The sequence below is a fragment of the Rhincodon typus genome, chromosome 7 (assembly GCF_021869965.1).
Source record: "Rhincodon typus isolate 14 chromosome 7, sRhiTyp1.1, whole genome shotgun sequence".
Taxonomy (NCBI): Eukaryota; Metazoa; Chordata; class Chondrichthyes; order Orectolobiformes; family Rhincodontidae; genus Rhincodon; species Rhincodon typus.
Window position 1 is genome coordinate 44,400,194 of NC_063338.1, and position 17,263 is coordinate 44,417,456.

Here is a 17,263-nt window from a genome sequence, read left to right on the forward strand (position 1 = left end):
CCCCCTTGACCTGTCTGTCCTCCCTGGACTGACCTATCTCCTCCCTAACTCCCCACCTACACTCACCTTTACTGGCTCCATCCCCGCCTCTTTGACCTGTCTGTCTCCTCTCCACCTATCTTCTCCTCTAGCCATCTTCTATTCGCCTCCCCCTCTCTCCCTATTTATTTCAGAACCCCCTTCCCCTCCCCCATTTCTGAAGAAGGGTCTAGACCCGAAACGTCAGCCTTCCTGCTCCTCTGATGCTGCTTGGCCTGCTGTGTTCATCCAGCTCTACACCTTGTTATCTCAGATTCTCCAGCATCTGCAGTTCCTACTATCTCTGAAACAATTTCCTCACCTACTTCATTCAGCATTCTCAAATAGATCCCATCAGGTTCTGGGGACATATCTATTTTAATGCTTCTAAAAATACCCAACTCCACCTCCTGTTTTATATTTAAATGCTCTGGAATATCAACCTAACCCTCCCTAGACCCACGTCCTTCTCCTTTGTGAATACCAATGCAAAGCATTCGTTAAGGACTTCACCCATTTCCTCCATCTCTACTCATAAATCCCCTCCGTTCTCCTAATGGACCAACCCTTTCCCTTCCTCCTTATAAATGTATGAAATGCCTTTGGATTTTCCTTTATCAGGTTTCCCAAAGACATTTCATGGCTCCTTTTAGCCCTCTTAATTACTCGTCTTGAGTTCTTTCCTGCTATCTTTGTGTTCTTCAAGACTCTGTTTGTCTTCAGTTTCATAATCATTGTGTAAGCCTCCTTTTTTTGACTAAAGATAAGAGCTCCCTCCTACACCAACTCTTTAGCCACACATTCAATTGCATTATCTTCCTATTTCTGGCTTCACTGGCACGTGGCACAAGGAGTAATCCTGAGAATACAACCCTAGAAGTCCTGCTTTTCAATTTTCTATATAACTCCCTAAATTCCCTTTGCAGGGTATCATCTCTCATCTTGTCTATGCCGTTAGTACCAATATGTACCACAATCTATGGCTGCTTACCCTCCCCTTTCAGAATATCCTGTGCCTATTTAGAGAGATCCATAAAAAGAATTTCACAAATTCACTATCCTTTGAGAGAAGGGATTCCTCCTCAGCCGTGTTTTAAATGGGCAACCCCTTACCCTGAAGTGACACCTTCTGGTCCTAAGCTCTCCCACAACCTCTGTGCATCTACCCTGTCAAGACCTTTAAAAATCTGGTGTGTTTTAATAAGATTTAAGAAGATATCAATCTTCTAAGCTCCAATGAGTACAAGCCCAACCGTCTCAACCTCACATCTTAAGACAATCTTTCCATACCCAAACTCAACCTAGTAAAACCTTCTCTGGACCACATCCAATGTCAATACATCTTTCTTCAGATAAGGGGCCCAAATCTGTTCACTGTGCTCTAACTGTGGTCTGACTAGTGCCTTCTATAATTTTAGCAAAACATTCCTATTTTTATACTGCATTTCCTTAGAAATAAAGGCCAACAGTCCATTTGCCTTTTCTATCACCCACTGAATTTGTATGTTAGCTTTTTGTAATCCATGCACAAGGACCCTAAATCACTGTGCTGCACACTTCTGTAGTCTTTTCCAATTTAAATAATATTCAGCTCTTGTATTCTTCCTGCCAAAGTGAGTAACCATACATTTTTCCACATTATATTTCATCTGCCAAAATTTTGCCCACTCACTTAACCTTTCAATATCCATCTGCAGACTCTTTGTGTCATCCTCACTACTTGCTGTCTGTTCTTTTTTTGAGTCATCTGCAAACTTGGCTATATTACATTCACTTCCATCATACCAATAATTAATAGTTAGCAAATAACTGTGGCTGCAGCACTGATCCCTGTGGCACATCATTAGTTACAGCTTGCCATCCTGAAAATGACCCCTTTATCCCAACTCTTTGTCTGTTAGTCAGTCAATCTTTTATCTACGCTAATGTGCTTCACAAACACCTTGGACTTTTATTGAGTAGCCTAATGCTTAGCACATCAATGAACGTCTTTTGGAAATTCATATAGATTATATCCATTGGTACTGCTTTTTCGATCCTGTTTATATTCTCCTCAAAAGAACTGTCATAGATGTTTCAAGCATGATTTCTACCTTTTGAAGCCATGCTAAATTTTCTTGAATTATGTATTTCTAAATATTTTGCAATATATCCTTTATAATAGACTCTGGTATTTTCCCAGTGGCAGATATTAACCTGACTATCCTATAATTATTTCTTTTTCATTGCCCTCTCATTTTGGAGCTTATTTTTCTCTAAAGAACAATTGTCTTTATAATAGTTTTTCTTGGTATATCTATCATAAACATCCTAAGCATCTTGAACTGAACACCAACTTCAATTTTAAAATTCCTTCCTTTTCTGGAATCATGCTGAAATTGAACCACACTGTCCAGACCACTGCTTCACCCAATGTGACTCAAGTGTTAGTGTGTCTACCTTACCTTTGTACCATTAAACTTAATAAAGCCAATGTCCCAGGCTGGTAAAATGCAAGTTGTCACCTGACATGAGGAGGGGTTCCCAATTGCATACAACTCTTTGAGGGAAGGCTATGAGCAAAAAAAATGTAATTTTTTTAACTGTAGGTATGTCTGACCCACAGCTTCACAACCTCTACCACAGGTAAGGAAAGAAGGCAGGTCCTGAATCCACCCAGTCAGAACAAGGATTGAACTCTGTGCTTTTGACATCAAGCTGATCCACGTTGGCTTCCAACTAACTGAGCCAAAGAGCCTGACCAAGAAGTCAAAGTTGCTATAGGAACATACACTTTTCTGTGCATGGAGCTTAGAGCAATGAACAGTGCTAAAAATGGCTACAATTCTTTCCTAGCTAACCTCCCATTCTTACTGCCTGCCATTGGCATCCATTGGGAGGATTTAGAATTTAATTCTCAATCTGGAGTCACCTTCCTTGGTCAGGAAGTGCTAGAGCCTGGAGTTTCCAGCTCAGAGGCAGGATGTTACCCACTGCACTACAAGACCTTTCTTTTTTCCTTATTCATTCATAGGATGCCAATGCCAATGGCAAAGCCAGCATTTGTTGCTCATCCCTAACTGCCCTAGAAACTGAATGGATTGCTAGGTCATTTCAGAGGGCAGTTAAGAGACAGCCACATTACTGCGCATCTGAAGTCACATGTAGGCCAGAATGGCTAAGGAAAGCATACTTCCTTCCCTAAAGGACATTAGTGAGCCAGGTGAGATTTTACAAAAAAGAATGCTGACTATCATAGTCGTCATTATTGAGAATGGTTTTATATTCCAGAATTATTAATTGAATTTAAATTTCACTAGCTGTCATGGTAGTATTTAAAACCATGTCCTCAGCTTTACCCCCTGTTTCTGGATAAGTAATGCACTGACATTACCACTTTGCCCCATTTACCTATAAACCTAACCGTCCTCTGCATATCTTACAATGATTCTTGACTGTTCTGCACTGAAACATATGAAGGCAGGGTGCCAACTTCTTAATTGGGCAAGAGAGAACAATTAATAAATTTGTTAAGAATTATTTATGGAATGAATAGATTAACCCTTAACAACAAGACCTGATATTGCCTGCATAATATTTCCAGTTTACTTTGATGGATTATGCCAAATCCCATTTTTATTACATGCGCTTTTGTGATTTTCACCTTTGCTTATGGTTTCATTTCTTAAATACAAGCATTTACTGTGAAACCCATATGCCTGCTTTATTTCCCAATGAGCCATTTACTGAAAACTTTTTATTCAAACAGGGCTGCATTTACTAGTTATGACACCCACTTCATCCCATTATCTTTGGAAAAAAACATTTTTGTCCCTGCTCAAGAACTTTAGTTTCACATTTCAATCTTGTGAAGATATGACTATTGGCACAATCAATAAAACATTTTCTGCATCTCAGTACCAACACAATCTCTAAATTAAAATAATACATAGAGTGCTATATTAACCACAACAAACATACATTAGAACACATGACGCAGATGTTACAGTATACAGCTGCAATATGCAAACCTTGCAACACTCATTAGTCTCAGTTGAGTCACTGCCTCTATGCTTTTAGCAGAGAGCAATGCTATTTATATGACCTCATGTGACAAATAAAAATAACTCTTCACCTCATGCTCAGGCTCACTTTTTCCATTCAGACAGTAAATGTTTGTCATAATTGAATTTCTTGATGCAACAGCTTGGTTGCAAAACATTCATGGAATGTATTACAAGCTCATTTGTGCTGTTCTCCTTACAATTAAACATCTCCCTCTGCCAAGGCTTTCCTTCTACTTTGACCACTGTTGTAGTAAGAATATAGTTCTGAATTAGTATCATGGCTGCATAGGATAATGATAATAATTGCTTAATACAGAACTGAGTGGGAACCATTGAACAATAAGATGTATTTATGACAATTCAAACCACATACAGCTAACTTCCAGCTCTCCAACTAAACCTGCAGTGGGCACATCAACTGATCTCAACATTACAATTTTGAATCAGAGATAGTAGGAACTGCAGATGCTGGAGAATCCGAGACAACAAGGTGCAGAGCTGGATGAACACAGCAGGCCAAGCAGCATCATAGGAGCAGAAATTCCGCCCCCTCAATATTTTGCTATCATATTTTCTGTGGATACTAGCTCTAATTCCAGGAGTGACAGCTACCCTGCAATATCTCAACTATGTGGCCTGTCATCAGCTGTGAGTCCAACACGAGTAAACTTTAAAATTTATAGGCTATTAAAAATTAATCTTCCTTCAGAAAATAACCAAAGTAATGGAAATATGTAATCATGAACTTTATCAACTGCTTCCATATTTATAGAGTTTTTATTATTCTAATGAGCAAAAATTTCCAACAATATGCAATTCCTCAGTGATGCCCACAAGATGGCAAATAATCTAAACAGGCATCACTCAATCCTTTGGACTTGCTGAAGTAATAATATTTATAGCTGTACACGTTAAAAACATCAAAATCCACAAGTTCTCTCCATCATGGCAAAGTCATCAGTTCAGGCAATCATTTTTTGTACTTATTGATAGCCTCAGTAGCCATTAACATTGTCAAACATGAGAGATGACTAAGAATGTTTAAAGTTAATTTGCGAGATGAATGAATCAAGTTAATTTCGAAGCGATAATGTCTACTTAAACTGCCAAAAAAATTTAAATACAGGATAAAGCTATCAGTACATAACATATTTACATAGTTTGGATTGTGGAATTGCAGAATACAGTTTCTGTATTGACAGTGTGCTGTCAACAGTAGATGTGCAGCACTCCAGCTGGTGACAGCACAATATGTACATAATGGAAGCAAACACAATGATTTTACACTGTATCAGAGACAGCATAAATGCAGATCTCTATTCTACAGATGCTTGAGTAGCACAATAAGATACCCATTTTCAAAGTTGCAGGTCTTTGTGTGTCACTTTTCTAGTACTACACCAATTATATCAAAGTATAACCTAGTTGCAGTATTTAGCATATATTGCAAAGGTAAAAGACTCAACAGATTAAAATGATCATCCAATACGCTGGAAGAGGATAAAAGCTTACCTCCATTGAGCCTTATTATGCAGAAAGGAATTGCATTGGTCTGGAAGTTTGCTGTCATGTGACATAATCTCAAGAATCCCCAAGACCTGTTTAAAATTTGGCCTTTTCTGTAGGAACCAACAACAAGCAAACATAAATGCAGTAATCAAATAATTACATATCCTGTACACCGTGGGGCTCTTCTATAAATTTAATTTAAATGGAAGTCAACGATTTTAACAACTGGTTGAAACATACACGTTGCATTGAACGTTACTGAACATAGACTTGAGGTACAGTACTATAATGAATAGTGAAAACATGAGCCTAAAATTACATAGAGATATTGAGGAATTAAGTGAGTGGGCAAAATGTTTGTAGAGCAGTTAGGTGTTAGATCTCTCTTTGTTAGACAAAAAAAGTTAGATCTGATTATCATTTAATAGTAAAGATCCAAGGAGATTTATGAGTCCACAGTTCACTAAAGTAGTAGGTAAAAATAAATCATAAAGACTAATGAAAGGTTAGTCTTCATAATTAGAGGGAAAGAATATAAGGGGATGAAAGTCTTGCTACAACTACGCAAAGCTCTGGCTGGACCATGTCAAGTTGAGCATTTAGTTCTGGGCATTTAGTCAGGAAATACTACTCTTGGAAGCAGTACAGTGCCAACTCACTTGAATGTGATGAGGGCTTCAATGGTTAGGATATTAAAAGGGACATAAATTTGACTTTGTTCAAAACATGAAGCTTATAAGATTATAACGGGCTTTGAATTTAGGATAAAATGAAGTGATAATGTGCTGGTTGATATGTTAAATATTAAGGGAAGCCTGGGGTTTTTTTTTGGAAGGAAGTTGAAAAGGTTTTCACACAATGTCAGCAACATTGTTCAGTTGTTTGACAGCTAATTTCCAAAGACTCAGGGAGGTGTTGAGAATGTCGGGGTATAAACAATTATGCTTTAATGATTCATTTGATTCCAGGATTCATTTGATTGCGGTCACAAGGATAGTTAATCAGCATTTCTCCTTGGATACAAGTCCATGTATTTCATGTTGTTATGCACATAGGCTTGAGAGGACAACAGTTTTAAGTTATCTCTGAAAACCCAGGTACAGGCAGTCTGCTAAGATCTGGGAGAGAGAGGGCTGCTGGAGGCTGAGAATCTCTATGTTTCACTATGAAAAAATAAAGCAGAAATTTTGTGCTCAGACTGAAAAGATCAAATATGTGACGTAAGAATCAAGGCTGGAAGATTTGCCAGCTTGAGCTGTAACAGATTCATTAGAAATATCCTCACTGTAAATGACTGATTGTTCTGAGGTTAAATTTGCCAGGCTGGGAAAGAAGAGGTACAATGTAAACTATAGGGAGACAACAATCACTTTGGGCTGGGTCTTGGAAAATTGAATGACACTTAGAAGACCCTGTAAAGTGTAAAGTGTATGCGAGGCGGTCCTCTTGTTTAAATTAAGCATTAAAGTCACCACAGATCATTTAAATGTCAGTTACCTACACGAATAGTATTTTAGTCAATTGTACTTTTAGACTGTTATGTAAAAGTCTTGAAACATGAAATTTTGTGCTATCCTTTTGGTTGTCAATTGGAAATTCAAATTTTACTTTAAAGTTATTGGTCTCTCAGTGATCATAACATCCTGCATTCCATGGAATAAAGAGGATTAAAGGGAGGATTTCATTTTTTTTAGGATTTTTAAAGATGGTACTGGGATACATAGAAAGAAAATTTTAGCTGGCAGGAGATTTGAAGGGGTCATAACCATTGTAGTGTCCCTCTGAGCCAGGAGACCTGGGATCAAGTCCTATTTGCTCTAGAGGTATGTAATAACACCTCTGAACAGGTTGATTAGAGGTTCGAGAGTCTGAGGAAGGGTCACCGGACCTGAAACGTTAACTCTGATTTTCTCTTCACAGATGCTGCCAGGCTCACAGAGCTTTTCCAGCAACTTCTGTGTATGTTCTTGATTAGAAAATAAATAGAATCAAAGCCAGGCATTTCAGAGGAGAACTTAGGAAATACTTCTTCAAACAAAGGATAGAAGAAGTTTGGAAAGCAGTCCCAAAAGAAAGCTGTAGATGCTAGCTCAATGGGAAATTTAAAACTGAGATCTATAGGCTTTTGCTGGACAAGGGAGTTTAATACTAGGGCAGGTGGATGGAGTTAAGATACCAATCAACTACAATCTCACTGAACGGCTCGAGAACTTAATGATCTGATCTCATGCTCTTAATTAATCAAACAGTTGTTTAGTTCTGGATAATCATTGCACTGAAGTTGCTTATTTTATTTTCTTTACAACATTTACACCTTTTAGTACTGAATCAGCATGTGGAAGCTAGTGCTTTTCTACAGCTTTGAGAACAGTGACTAATACTGCAGTGACATTTAATCTACTTCTGTAACACCAAAAAAATCATAATGCGGTAACTGTGATTGACAGTACAACTATTTCTTTCTGAAGAAAGGAGACAGCATATGTAAAGCACTGACTTCTAACAGCAATACAAACGTGAAAAAGAAATGCCCGCAAATACATCATTTCAAAAAGCCAAATCCTGAAGAGAAACAGTGCAAATGCAAAATATCAGAGTTTAAATTATTTTGGTGAAGTCCAATAGATTGAAAAGTTCTATAGGTCATTTTATGTTAAAAGTGAGTAGCTGATAGCAAGTGCACAGTACTCCTGTTGGCAGCTGCACTCATAAATATGACCTTCATTATTCTGACAGCAGTAGACCACTGTTGTGTCCATCTTGAAAGCTGCTGCCACATTCACTGACTCCACTTCTGGCCTATTAAATGTGAGTCACGACATCAATGTCAGCAGCAAGAATACAGTCCATCCACACTAAGTGGTGAAGATCTTGTCAGTAATTTTCTGCAAGAATAGTACTTGATTTTCAGATAATTGATGCTGATTGTATTTGTACAGGAGGGCAGTGTGCAGTTCTATTTAGTAATAGTAGCTTGGAGAACGATAGTGGCGACTCTGAAATGTGGCATACTGCTGATCATGGCAAGCTGCCCAATTAGAAACTGGTGGAAACTAAGAGCTAGAGTGACATCATTCTGCTGCATGCATGGACAGGAAAGCAAGGCAGTATTCTCAAACTGACCTCCTATGGGCCTATGGAGAGCCACATTGGGCGAGTAGGATAAATGGGAGTTAGGAGCCCATGGAGATTGGTATAATATAACACGATTGCAAAATAAAAGCACCATAAACGAGTGAATCACAGCTGTATTTTTCTTTACACTTTTAACACAGTACGTTGCTCTACCTCTCAATCAGTACGTTTTAGGAACATTGCATTAGATGCTTCAGGCTTTGTGAAGGAACTATGGTTATAAATGGTTACATTTGTGGAATCTATCAACATTTTCGGAGGTCTAAAAACAAAAGTACAGAAGGCTGCAATGTGTTCATACACAGTAAGATGATCCCAAGAGATCTCTAAGAGAGATCCACCACTATTTAGAAATGGTCTCTTCTGTTGATTTCATTCATAGAAAGTCAAATGGAGATTTACGTGGCTTATGAAAATGTGGGTCTCCGAAGACTGTAAATCTTGTATTGGATAATGCTGTAAGGTAACAGCAGAACCTCCTCAACAGTCCCTTCCTCCCAAATCAACTGTCATCAATAGCATTCATTTAACATAAAAAAAAATTGTTTTAAATCTCAGAACGCACTTTGGGATCCGTTTCCCAGCACTGATGCAGGAGTTCTGCGAAACTGGCAGGACAGCCCTTCGGAATGGTCAATCTCTGAAATAAGAATAGAACAAATATTACACAAAGGTGAATCTTTAAAAAAGAAGCACTAAGAATAGAACCAACAAAGGTCGGGAACTTCTCAATTTCCTTTCTGGATGTGAAGCCAACATGTTGGCAGTCGCTAATTTCTTTATTCATTAATGGGATGAGTGTGTCGTTGGCTAGGGCAACATTTATTGTCCAGAGGGTAGATTAAGAATCAACCACATTGCTGTGGGTCTAGAGTCACATATAGGCCAGACAAGGTAAGGATGGCAGTTTCCTTCCCTAAATGACACAGTGAATCAAATGGGTTTTTCCTGACAATCGACAATGGATTCATGGTCATCACCAGATTCTTAATTCTAGATATTTATTGAATTCAGATTCCATGATCTGCCATGGCCGGATTCAAACCCAGATCCCCAGAACATAATCTTGGTCTCCAGATTAACAGTCCAGCATTAATACCACTAGGCCATCACCTCCCCACGTCCCTAATTGCCCACGAAAGGTTAATGTTGAACTACAGCAGTCAGTGGTGTAGGAAGAAGTTCCAGAATTGTGACCCAAAAACAATGAAAAAAACAGCAATATAGCTCCAAGTCAGGGCAGTGTATGGTTTTGCAGAAACTTTCAGGTGCCCTTGTCCTTTCAGATAGTAGAGGTCACAGGTTTGGAAAGTGCTATCAAATGAGGCTTGATGAAACGTTGTCATGGTGTGTGACGCACTGATAGCAATGTCATTGAATGTCAAGAGAGGATGGGTAGATTCTTTCATGACAGATAATCATTACCTTGAACATATGTGAAAAGAATTTTACTTTCCACTTATTGGCCAACGCATGAAGGTTGCTCATATTTTGTTGCGTGCCGGCATGGTTCCTTCAGTACTTTAAGTATCACAAATGGTACTGAAGCAGTGAAAATCTCCACTTCTGACATCATGATGAGGGAAGGTCAAGCAGCTGAAGGTAGTTGGGACTAGGACATTAATAACCTGAGAAACTCTTGCAGTGATGTCCTGGAACAAAGGTGACTGACAGCCAACAACCACAAGCATCATCCTTTGATCTAGGTATGACTCTCACCAGTGAAGAGCATTCCCTCACCAATTCTGGTCAACTCCAGTTTCTCTAGGCCTCTGCAATACCAAACTCAGTCAAATGCTGTCTTGATATCAAAGGCAGTCACACTCATCTCACCTGTAGAATTCTGTCCTTTTGTCTACACTTGGAATAAGATTGTGATGAGGTTTATCTTTAACAGTAGCTTTTAGAGTGTGCTGGTGAACTGTTTAACTGCACGAAACATTGTTGATAAGTCTGCTCGTGTTCTCATTAAATGTGCACATGTGCAATGGGCAATAAGAAGATTGTGAGCAGGCCAAATTTCCCCATTCTACCCAAGAGATATTAAATCAACCTCCACATGTCAGTTAAATCAGCACAGACCTGGAGGAAAGTTATGTTACTACCGTATATGGCTTATTAGCCCACCGCATGTTATATTTACTGACTAAGACACTTGCTGAGTTGTTAAACTGGGTCTTTTAAAAACAAATGCTCCAAGCTTGGGAAAGTCAAGAAAATAAAGTTATGTTCTCATGAACAGCATTTATACAAGGAGATAAAACAAAGAACTGTGAATGCTGAAGTTTAGAAACAATGCTGCCACAGAAACTGCCGTACCTGCGGAGTTTCTTCAGCAATTTGTGTTTTGATTTCAACAAGTAATATTGGCTCTCCACCATACCATTGACTCAATGTACAGATTTTGCAATAGATATTTTCTGGATTCAATATCACTGAATACTCAAGTAAGTAAACCTTTGTTCCCTACAATTGTCGTACAAGGTAATAACTCTGAAAGCGTTAATGCTGAATTCTGTATTAAACTCCAGCCAATTTGACGATGTTATAAGGACCGGAAAGGTGGAAGCAAAACATCTCAGGACTTTGAAGGAGACAGACATATTGTCCTAGGTTTTCCAATAGTCTTAGTAACAATGTCAAATTTACTAATAAAACTTGTTGCAGGGCTGGATGAACACAGCAGGCCAAGCAGCATCATAGGAGCAGAGAGGCTGACGTTTCGGGCCTAGACCCTTCATCAGAAAAGGGGGAGGGGAAGGGGGTTTTGAAATAAATAGGGAGAGAGTGGGAGGCGGATAGAAGAGGGATAGAGGAGAGGATAGGTGGAGAGGAAACAAACAGGTCGAAGAGGCGGGGATGGGGCCAGGAAAGGTGAGTGTAGGTAGGGAGTTAGGAAGGGGATAGGTCAGTCCAGGGAGGACGGACAGGTCAAGGGGGCGGGATGAGGTTGGTCGGTAGGAGATGGAGGTGCGGCTTGAGGTGGGAGGAGGGGATAGGTGGGAGGAAGAACAGGTTAGGGAGGCAGGGACGAGTTGGACTGGTTTTGGGATGCGGTGGGGGGAGGGGAGATTTTGAAACTTGTGAAATCCACATTGATACCATTGGGCTGCAGGGTTCCCAAGCGGAATATGAGTTGCTGTTCCTGCAACCTTCGGGTGGCATCGTTGTGGCACTGCAGGAGGCCCAGGATGGACATGTCGTCTGAGGAATGGGAGGGCGGGTTGAAATGGTTCGCGACTGGGAGGTGCAGTTGTTTGTTGCGAACCGAGCGTAAGTGTTCTGCAAAGCGGTCCCCGAGTCTCCGCTTGGTTTCCCCGATGTAGAGGAAGCCACACCGGGTACAGCGGATGCAGTATACCACATTGGCAGATGTGCAGGTGAACATCTGCTTGATGTGGAAAGTCTTCTTGGGGCCTGGGATGGGGGTGAGGGAGGAGGTATGGGTGCAGGTGTAGCACTTCCTGCGGTTGCAGGGAAAAGTGCCGGGTGTGGTGGAGCTGGAGGGGAGTGTGGAGCGGACAAGGGAGTCACGGAGAGAGTTGTCCCTCCGGAAAGCAGATAAAGGTGGGGAGGGAAAGATGTCTTTGGTGGTGGGGTCGGATTGCAGATGGCGGAAGTGTCGGAGGATGATGCGTTGGATCCGGAGGTTGGTGGGGTGGTACGTGAGGACGAGGGGGATTCTTTTTTGGTTTTTATTGCGTGGACGGGGTGTGAGGGATGAGTTGCGGGAGATGTGGGAGACACGGTTGAGGGCGTTCTCGACCACCGAGGAGGGGAAGTTACGGTCCTTGAAAAACGAGGACAACTGAGATGTACGGGAGTGGAATGCCTCATCCTGGGAGCAGATGCGGCGGAGGCGAAGGAATTGGGAATAGGGGATAGCATTTTTGCAGGAAGGTGGGTGGGAGGAGGAGTATTCTAGGTAGCTGTGGGAGTCGGTGGGCTTGAAATGAATATCGGTTTCGAGGTGGTTGCCCGATATGGAGACAGAGAGGTCCAGGAAGGGGAGAGAGGTGTTAGAGATGGTCCAGGTAAATTTAAGGTTGGGGTGGAAGGTGTTAGTGAAGTGTATGAACTGTTCGAGCTCCTCGTGGGAGCACGAGGCGGCACCGATACAGTCATCAATGTAACGGAGGAAGAGGTGGGGTTTCGGGCCGGTGTAGGTACGGAAGAGGGATTGTTCCACGTAACCTACAAAGAGGCAGGCGTAGCTTGGGCCCATGCGGGTACCCATGGCTACCCCCTTTGTCTGTAGGAAGTGGGAGGAATTGAAAGAGAAGTTGTTGAGTGTGAGGACGAGTTCGGCTAAGCGGATGAGGGTGTCAGTGGAGGGGGACTGGTCGGGCCTGCGGGACAGGAAGAAGCGGAGGGCCTTAAGGCCATCTGCATGGGGAATGCAGGTGTAGAGGGACTGGACGTCCATGGTAAAGATGAGGTGTTGGGGACCGGGGAATTGGAAGTTCTGGAGGAGGTGATTTCACAAGTTTCAAAATCTCCCCTCCCCCCACCGCATCCCAAAACCAGTCCAACTCGTCCCTGCCTCCCTAACCTGTTCTTCCTCCCACCTATCCCCTCCTCCCACCTCAAGCCGCACCTCCATCTCCTACCGACCAACCTCATCCCGCCCCCTTGACCTGTCTGTCCTCCCTGGACTGACCTATCCCCTTCCTAACTCCCTACCTACACTCACCTTTCCTGGCCCCATCCCCGCCTCTTCGACCTGTTTGTTTCCTCTCCACCTATCCTCTCCTCTATCCCTCTTCTATCCGCCTCCCACTCTCTCCCTATTTATTTCAAAACCCCCTTCCCCTCCCCCTTTTCTGATGAAGGGTCTAGGCCCGAAACGTCAGCCTCTCTGCTCCTATGATGCTGCTTGGCCTGCTGTGTTCATCCAGCCCTGCACCTTGTTGTCTCCGATTCTCCAGCATCTGCAGTTCCTACTATCTCTAATAAAACTTGTACCTGATTACTACCATGCAATAAACTATAACCTGTTTAAGACAATAGCCTTTTGACTCATTCACCTCCCCACCGGTTTTCCTCTGTCTTTAGACTGAATAGGTCCTACAGACCCAGTCAGAAAATAGGATGGTGGCAGCAATCTGACCAACTACAAGTCGGCAGCGTTCCATCCAATTTTCTTTCCGGCCGAATGGGCCTCCAAACACTATGCACAGATAGCATCAACGTCCTGAATCTGAAGTCAATGCTGTGACTGGCGTGCCAATGCCAAACACTATATGCAGAACCTTGAAGTGGCTGCATTTGCCCACTTCCTTAGGGGGGATGCTGGCTGACATCACATACTTATGGTCACAACAGCAATCAGGAGCAAATTTAATTAGCAGATAAATGATACGATCAGGAGTTGCAACATGCAAGTCTATTCCATTTAGTAGCCACTGAAAAGTTCTGTGCACTTTCCTTTCACTGCTGAAAGTACTGTATGCTGAAACAGAGCAGTGTACATGTTTCATCATTAAGTACCTACGATTTTTAGTTAATCAAAAACAAAGATGCAACTTTACTCAATCCCTGGGCACAAGATAACTTATTTCCGCATACAGAGCGGATTGTGTATTTATATTAAAGGCTACCGGGAGTCACCCAAGCTATGTGAAAGGGAGAGGAAGACACAGTGAACGTGGGGATGAGGGGAGAGGAGTTTGAAAGATTTACATCAAGAACTTTATCAAATAACACAATCAATGTTCAAGTGTGTGATGATTGATTGCAACACTGTATCAAGAACATGTTCCAATTGCCAAAAACAACAAAAACCCATTCCAACATGTGACACAGAACTTACATTTTTCATTGCATTACTTAGCATTTTGGGAGTAGTATCGAAATTAGAAAATAATCTGCCCAGTTTGACTTCATCGTAAAATTTCAAGAATATAGTATGCATCAATGTAACACTGGGCAAGGAATCAATCACTGGGAAAAAGAAATTAACCCAAAACAAATGAACATCAGAAATTTTAAAATTCTGAAAACATACAAGTCAACAATCAATTCGACATAGGTTAATATCTTCAATAGGAATAGTTCCTCATAACTATTGAAAGGGCCTTAACCCAGCAAAAATTTCTATTCTTATGCAAGGTGATTAGTTCTCTTTGCATCCTCAGGTAAAAAGCATTAGGGAGGTTCCACTGTACATTTACATTTTGCTAATGGATCTTCTGCAATCCCGTTTAGAGAGTACAGGAGTGCATATTAAGGCAATATATAGGCTGTGGGTAACAGGGAACCTGTAAATGACATGGGCCAAGGAACAAAATATGGTGAAGCTAGACCCACAGCTGAGGGTGGAGCCTAACAGTGCAAGTGTGTATGTAGGTGAGTTCTAAAAGTGAATATTCAAATTGAGATATCAATTTCGAAATTCTGCCAATTTCAGTGATCAGTATATTCATCATAAATAAATAATGAAATGCTACTCATAATTAAGACACCGTTATATATAGCATTTTTCACAATATCAGGCCACCGCAAATTACTTTATAACCAATAAAATACATCTGAAGTGAAGTCACTATTCCACTGTTTCTGTTTAGTAGAAGTTGAGATACAGGAGGCTCTCAGAGTTTGATATGGAGAAAATACAAATGAGTGGCTACAGCAGCTCAGCAGGAAGGGAAGAAAAGTAGGGGCTGGAGTTTTGAAGAGAACAAGCAGATTGACTTGTACTCTGCAAGGTAACAGCTGCCAGGCATTAGCATAGAAGAAAAGCAAAGTGGGAGGTGGTGTGCGACTTATATGAGAAATAATAACCTAAAAAATAGTTACTTCATTTTACATTTATATAACATAATTTGCAAAATATACTGCATTCAACTGGTAACAATTTATTTTGCTGTGTTCATAACCTAATTTATTATTGCTCTATAGTATGTTAATTCTAAGAACTTCTAAAAGATAATAGCCCTATTTTTCTAATTTATTTTTCATGTCCTGCATGTAGTCATGTTCATGCACAAGTCCATTTATGGTCACAGTACTTGCTGCAATTATTGGTGCCTGTGTTTATGGAGCCCGTGCATATGAATTGAAGGGAGCAATTCTCTTCCTATTAGTTTCTGAGTCGCATGGTCTTGAAGTCACCATTCCGCTGTTTCTGTTTAGTAGAAGCTGAGATACAGGAGGCTCTCAGTGTTTGATATGGAGAAAATACAAATAAGTGGCTACTGCAGCTCAGCAGGAAGTGAAGAAAAGTAGGGGCTGAAATTCTGAAGATAACAAGCGAGACTCGCTACACCAATGAAAATTCAGATGACAATCAAAATTAATTCTCACTCTAATATGACTGAATGACTGAAAATTGACTTGATGTTTGTTTGAGTCATTAAAATTCCAATGCTGTTTTATCTATTAGAGCAAGAGTGACTATAACATTCTCCCAACCAACAGCCCTGCCGCTATAACGTCCATTCAAAGGAACAGGAGTAGGCCATTAGCCCCTTGAGTCCGCTCCAGCATTCAATGAGACCCTCGGTTGATTCAGGCAGCATGGTGGCTCAGTGTTTAGCACTGTTGCCTCACAGGCCTGGGACCCTGGTTTGATTCCACCCACTGGGAAGCATCTGCATGAAGTTTGTACATTCTCCTTGTGTCTACGTGGGTTTCTGCTGGGTGCTCCAGTTTAGATAAGGTGGATTGGCCAAGCTAAATTGCCCATACAGTCCAGGGATGTGCAGGCTAGGAGGATTAGCCATGGGAAATGCACGCTTACAGGGATAAGGGATGGTCTGGGTGGGATGCTTTTCAGAGGGTCAGTATGGACTGAATGGCCGGCTTCAACACTTTGGGTATTCTATGATTCCAGGAACTGTAATCCCAACACTGCTTGTGCCTCCATTCATTTAAATTTACAGCATAGAGCAGTTTACTGAATCATCTAAGGTAAATAAACAAACCTGTTCATTCAATTTTTCCATTTCAAATATCACTCTAGCACTACAAGCTAATTATTTGTAAATAATTCAGCAGAGCAGTTTGTATAAGGCAGAGGCTTTGAAATGAGTGTCTTGATTTGTGCTTAGAGTTGCATGAAGAAGCAAAACAATACATTAACTCACATAATTGCTTTACATTGCGCCAAACAAAGTGATACCTGAACCTCAGGACAGCCATGTTGGAGTCAAAACATTAACTCTCTTCTTCACTCCACAGATACTACCAGAATTGCTGAGCTTCTCCAGCATTCTGTGTTTGTGCCATGTACACTCCCATTCAGATTAGCATATATCTTATATTTTTCAAACAGTTGACGTATACAGGATTACATTTCATAGAAATGTGAGAAATAGGAGCTGGTGCAGTTTGTTTGCCCTCAAGCCTGCTCCACTATTCAGCGAGATTGTCAAATAACAAATTCTGCCCATAACTTAATTTCCCTGCCTGCCCTCCCATAAATACAGCCAGATTTTTGATCCATAAGGGAGTCCAACTTCATCTTGTATATGTTCTCCAGCTTCCACTGCTCCCAGGGCTGAAAATTCCCATGGTTAACGTGCCTCTGACAGAAGAAATTCCTAATCTCGGTC

At 41.1% G+C, this 17,263-nt stretch overlaps 1 protein-coding gene across 9 annotated transcripts in view; it reads right to left on the minus strand.

The window, feature by feature from the left end:
- Positions 1 to 17,263, minus strand: part of LOC109938494 (mitogen-activated protein kinase kinase kinase 20-like) — a 121,809-nt gene that overhangs the window by 60,801 nt on the left and 43,745 nt on the right. For all 9 annotated transcript variants that reach the window (XM_048599039.1, XM_048599044.1, XM_048599045.1 and 6 more), the window contains exons 9-10: positions 9,274 to 9,348; positions 5,577 to 5,683 (exon numbers count right to left, since the gene is read on the minus strand). In XM_048599039.1, the coding sequence (XP_048454996.1) occupies positions 5,577 to 5,683; positions 9,274 to 9,348 (182 nt within the window). The remainder of the gene's footprint in view (positions 1 to 5,576; positions 5,684 to 9,273; positions 9,349 to 17,263) is intronic.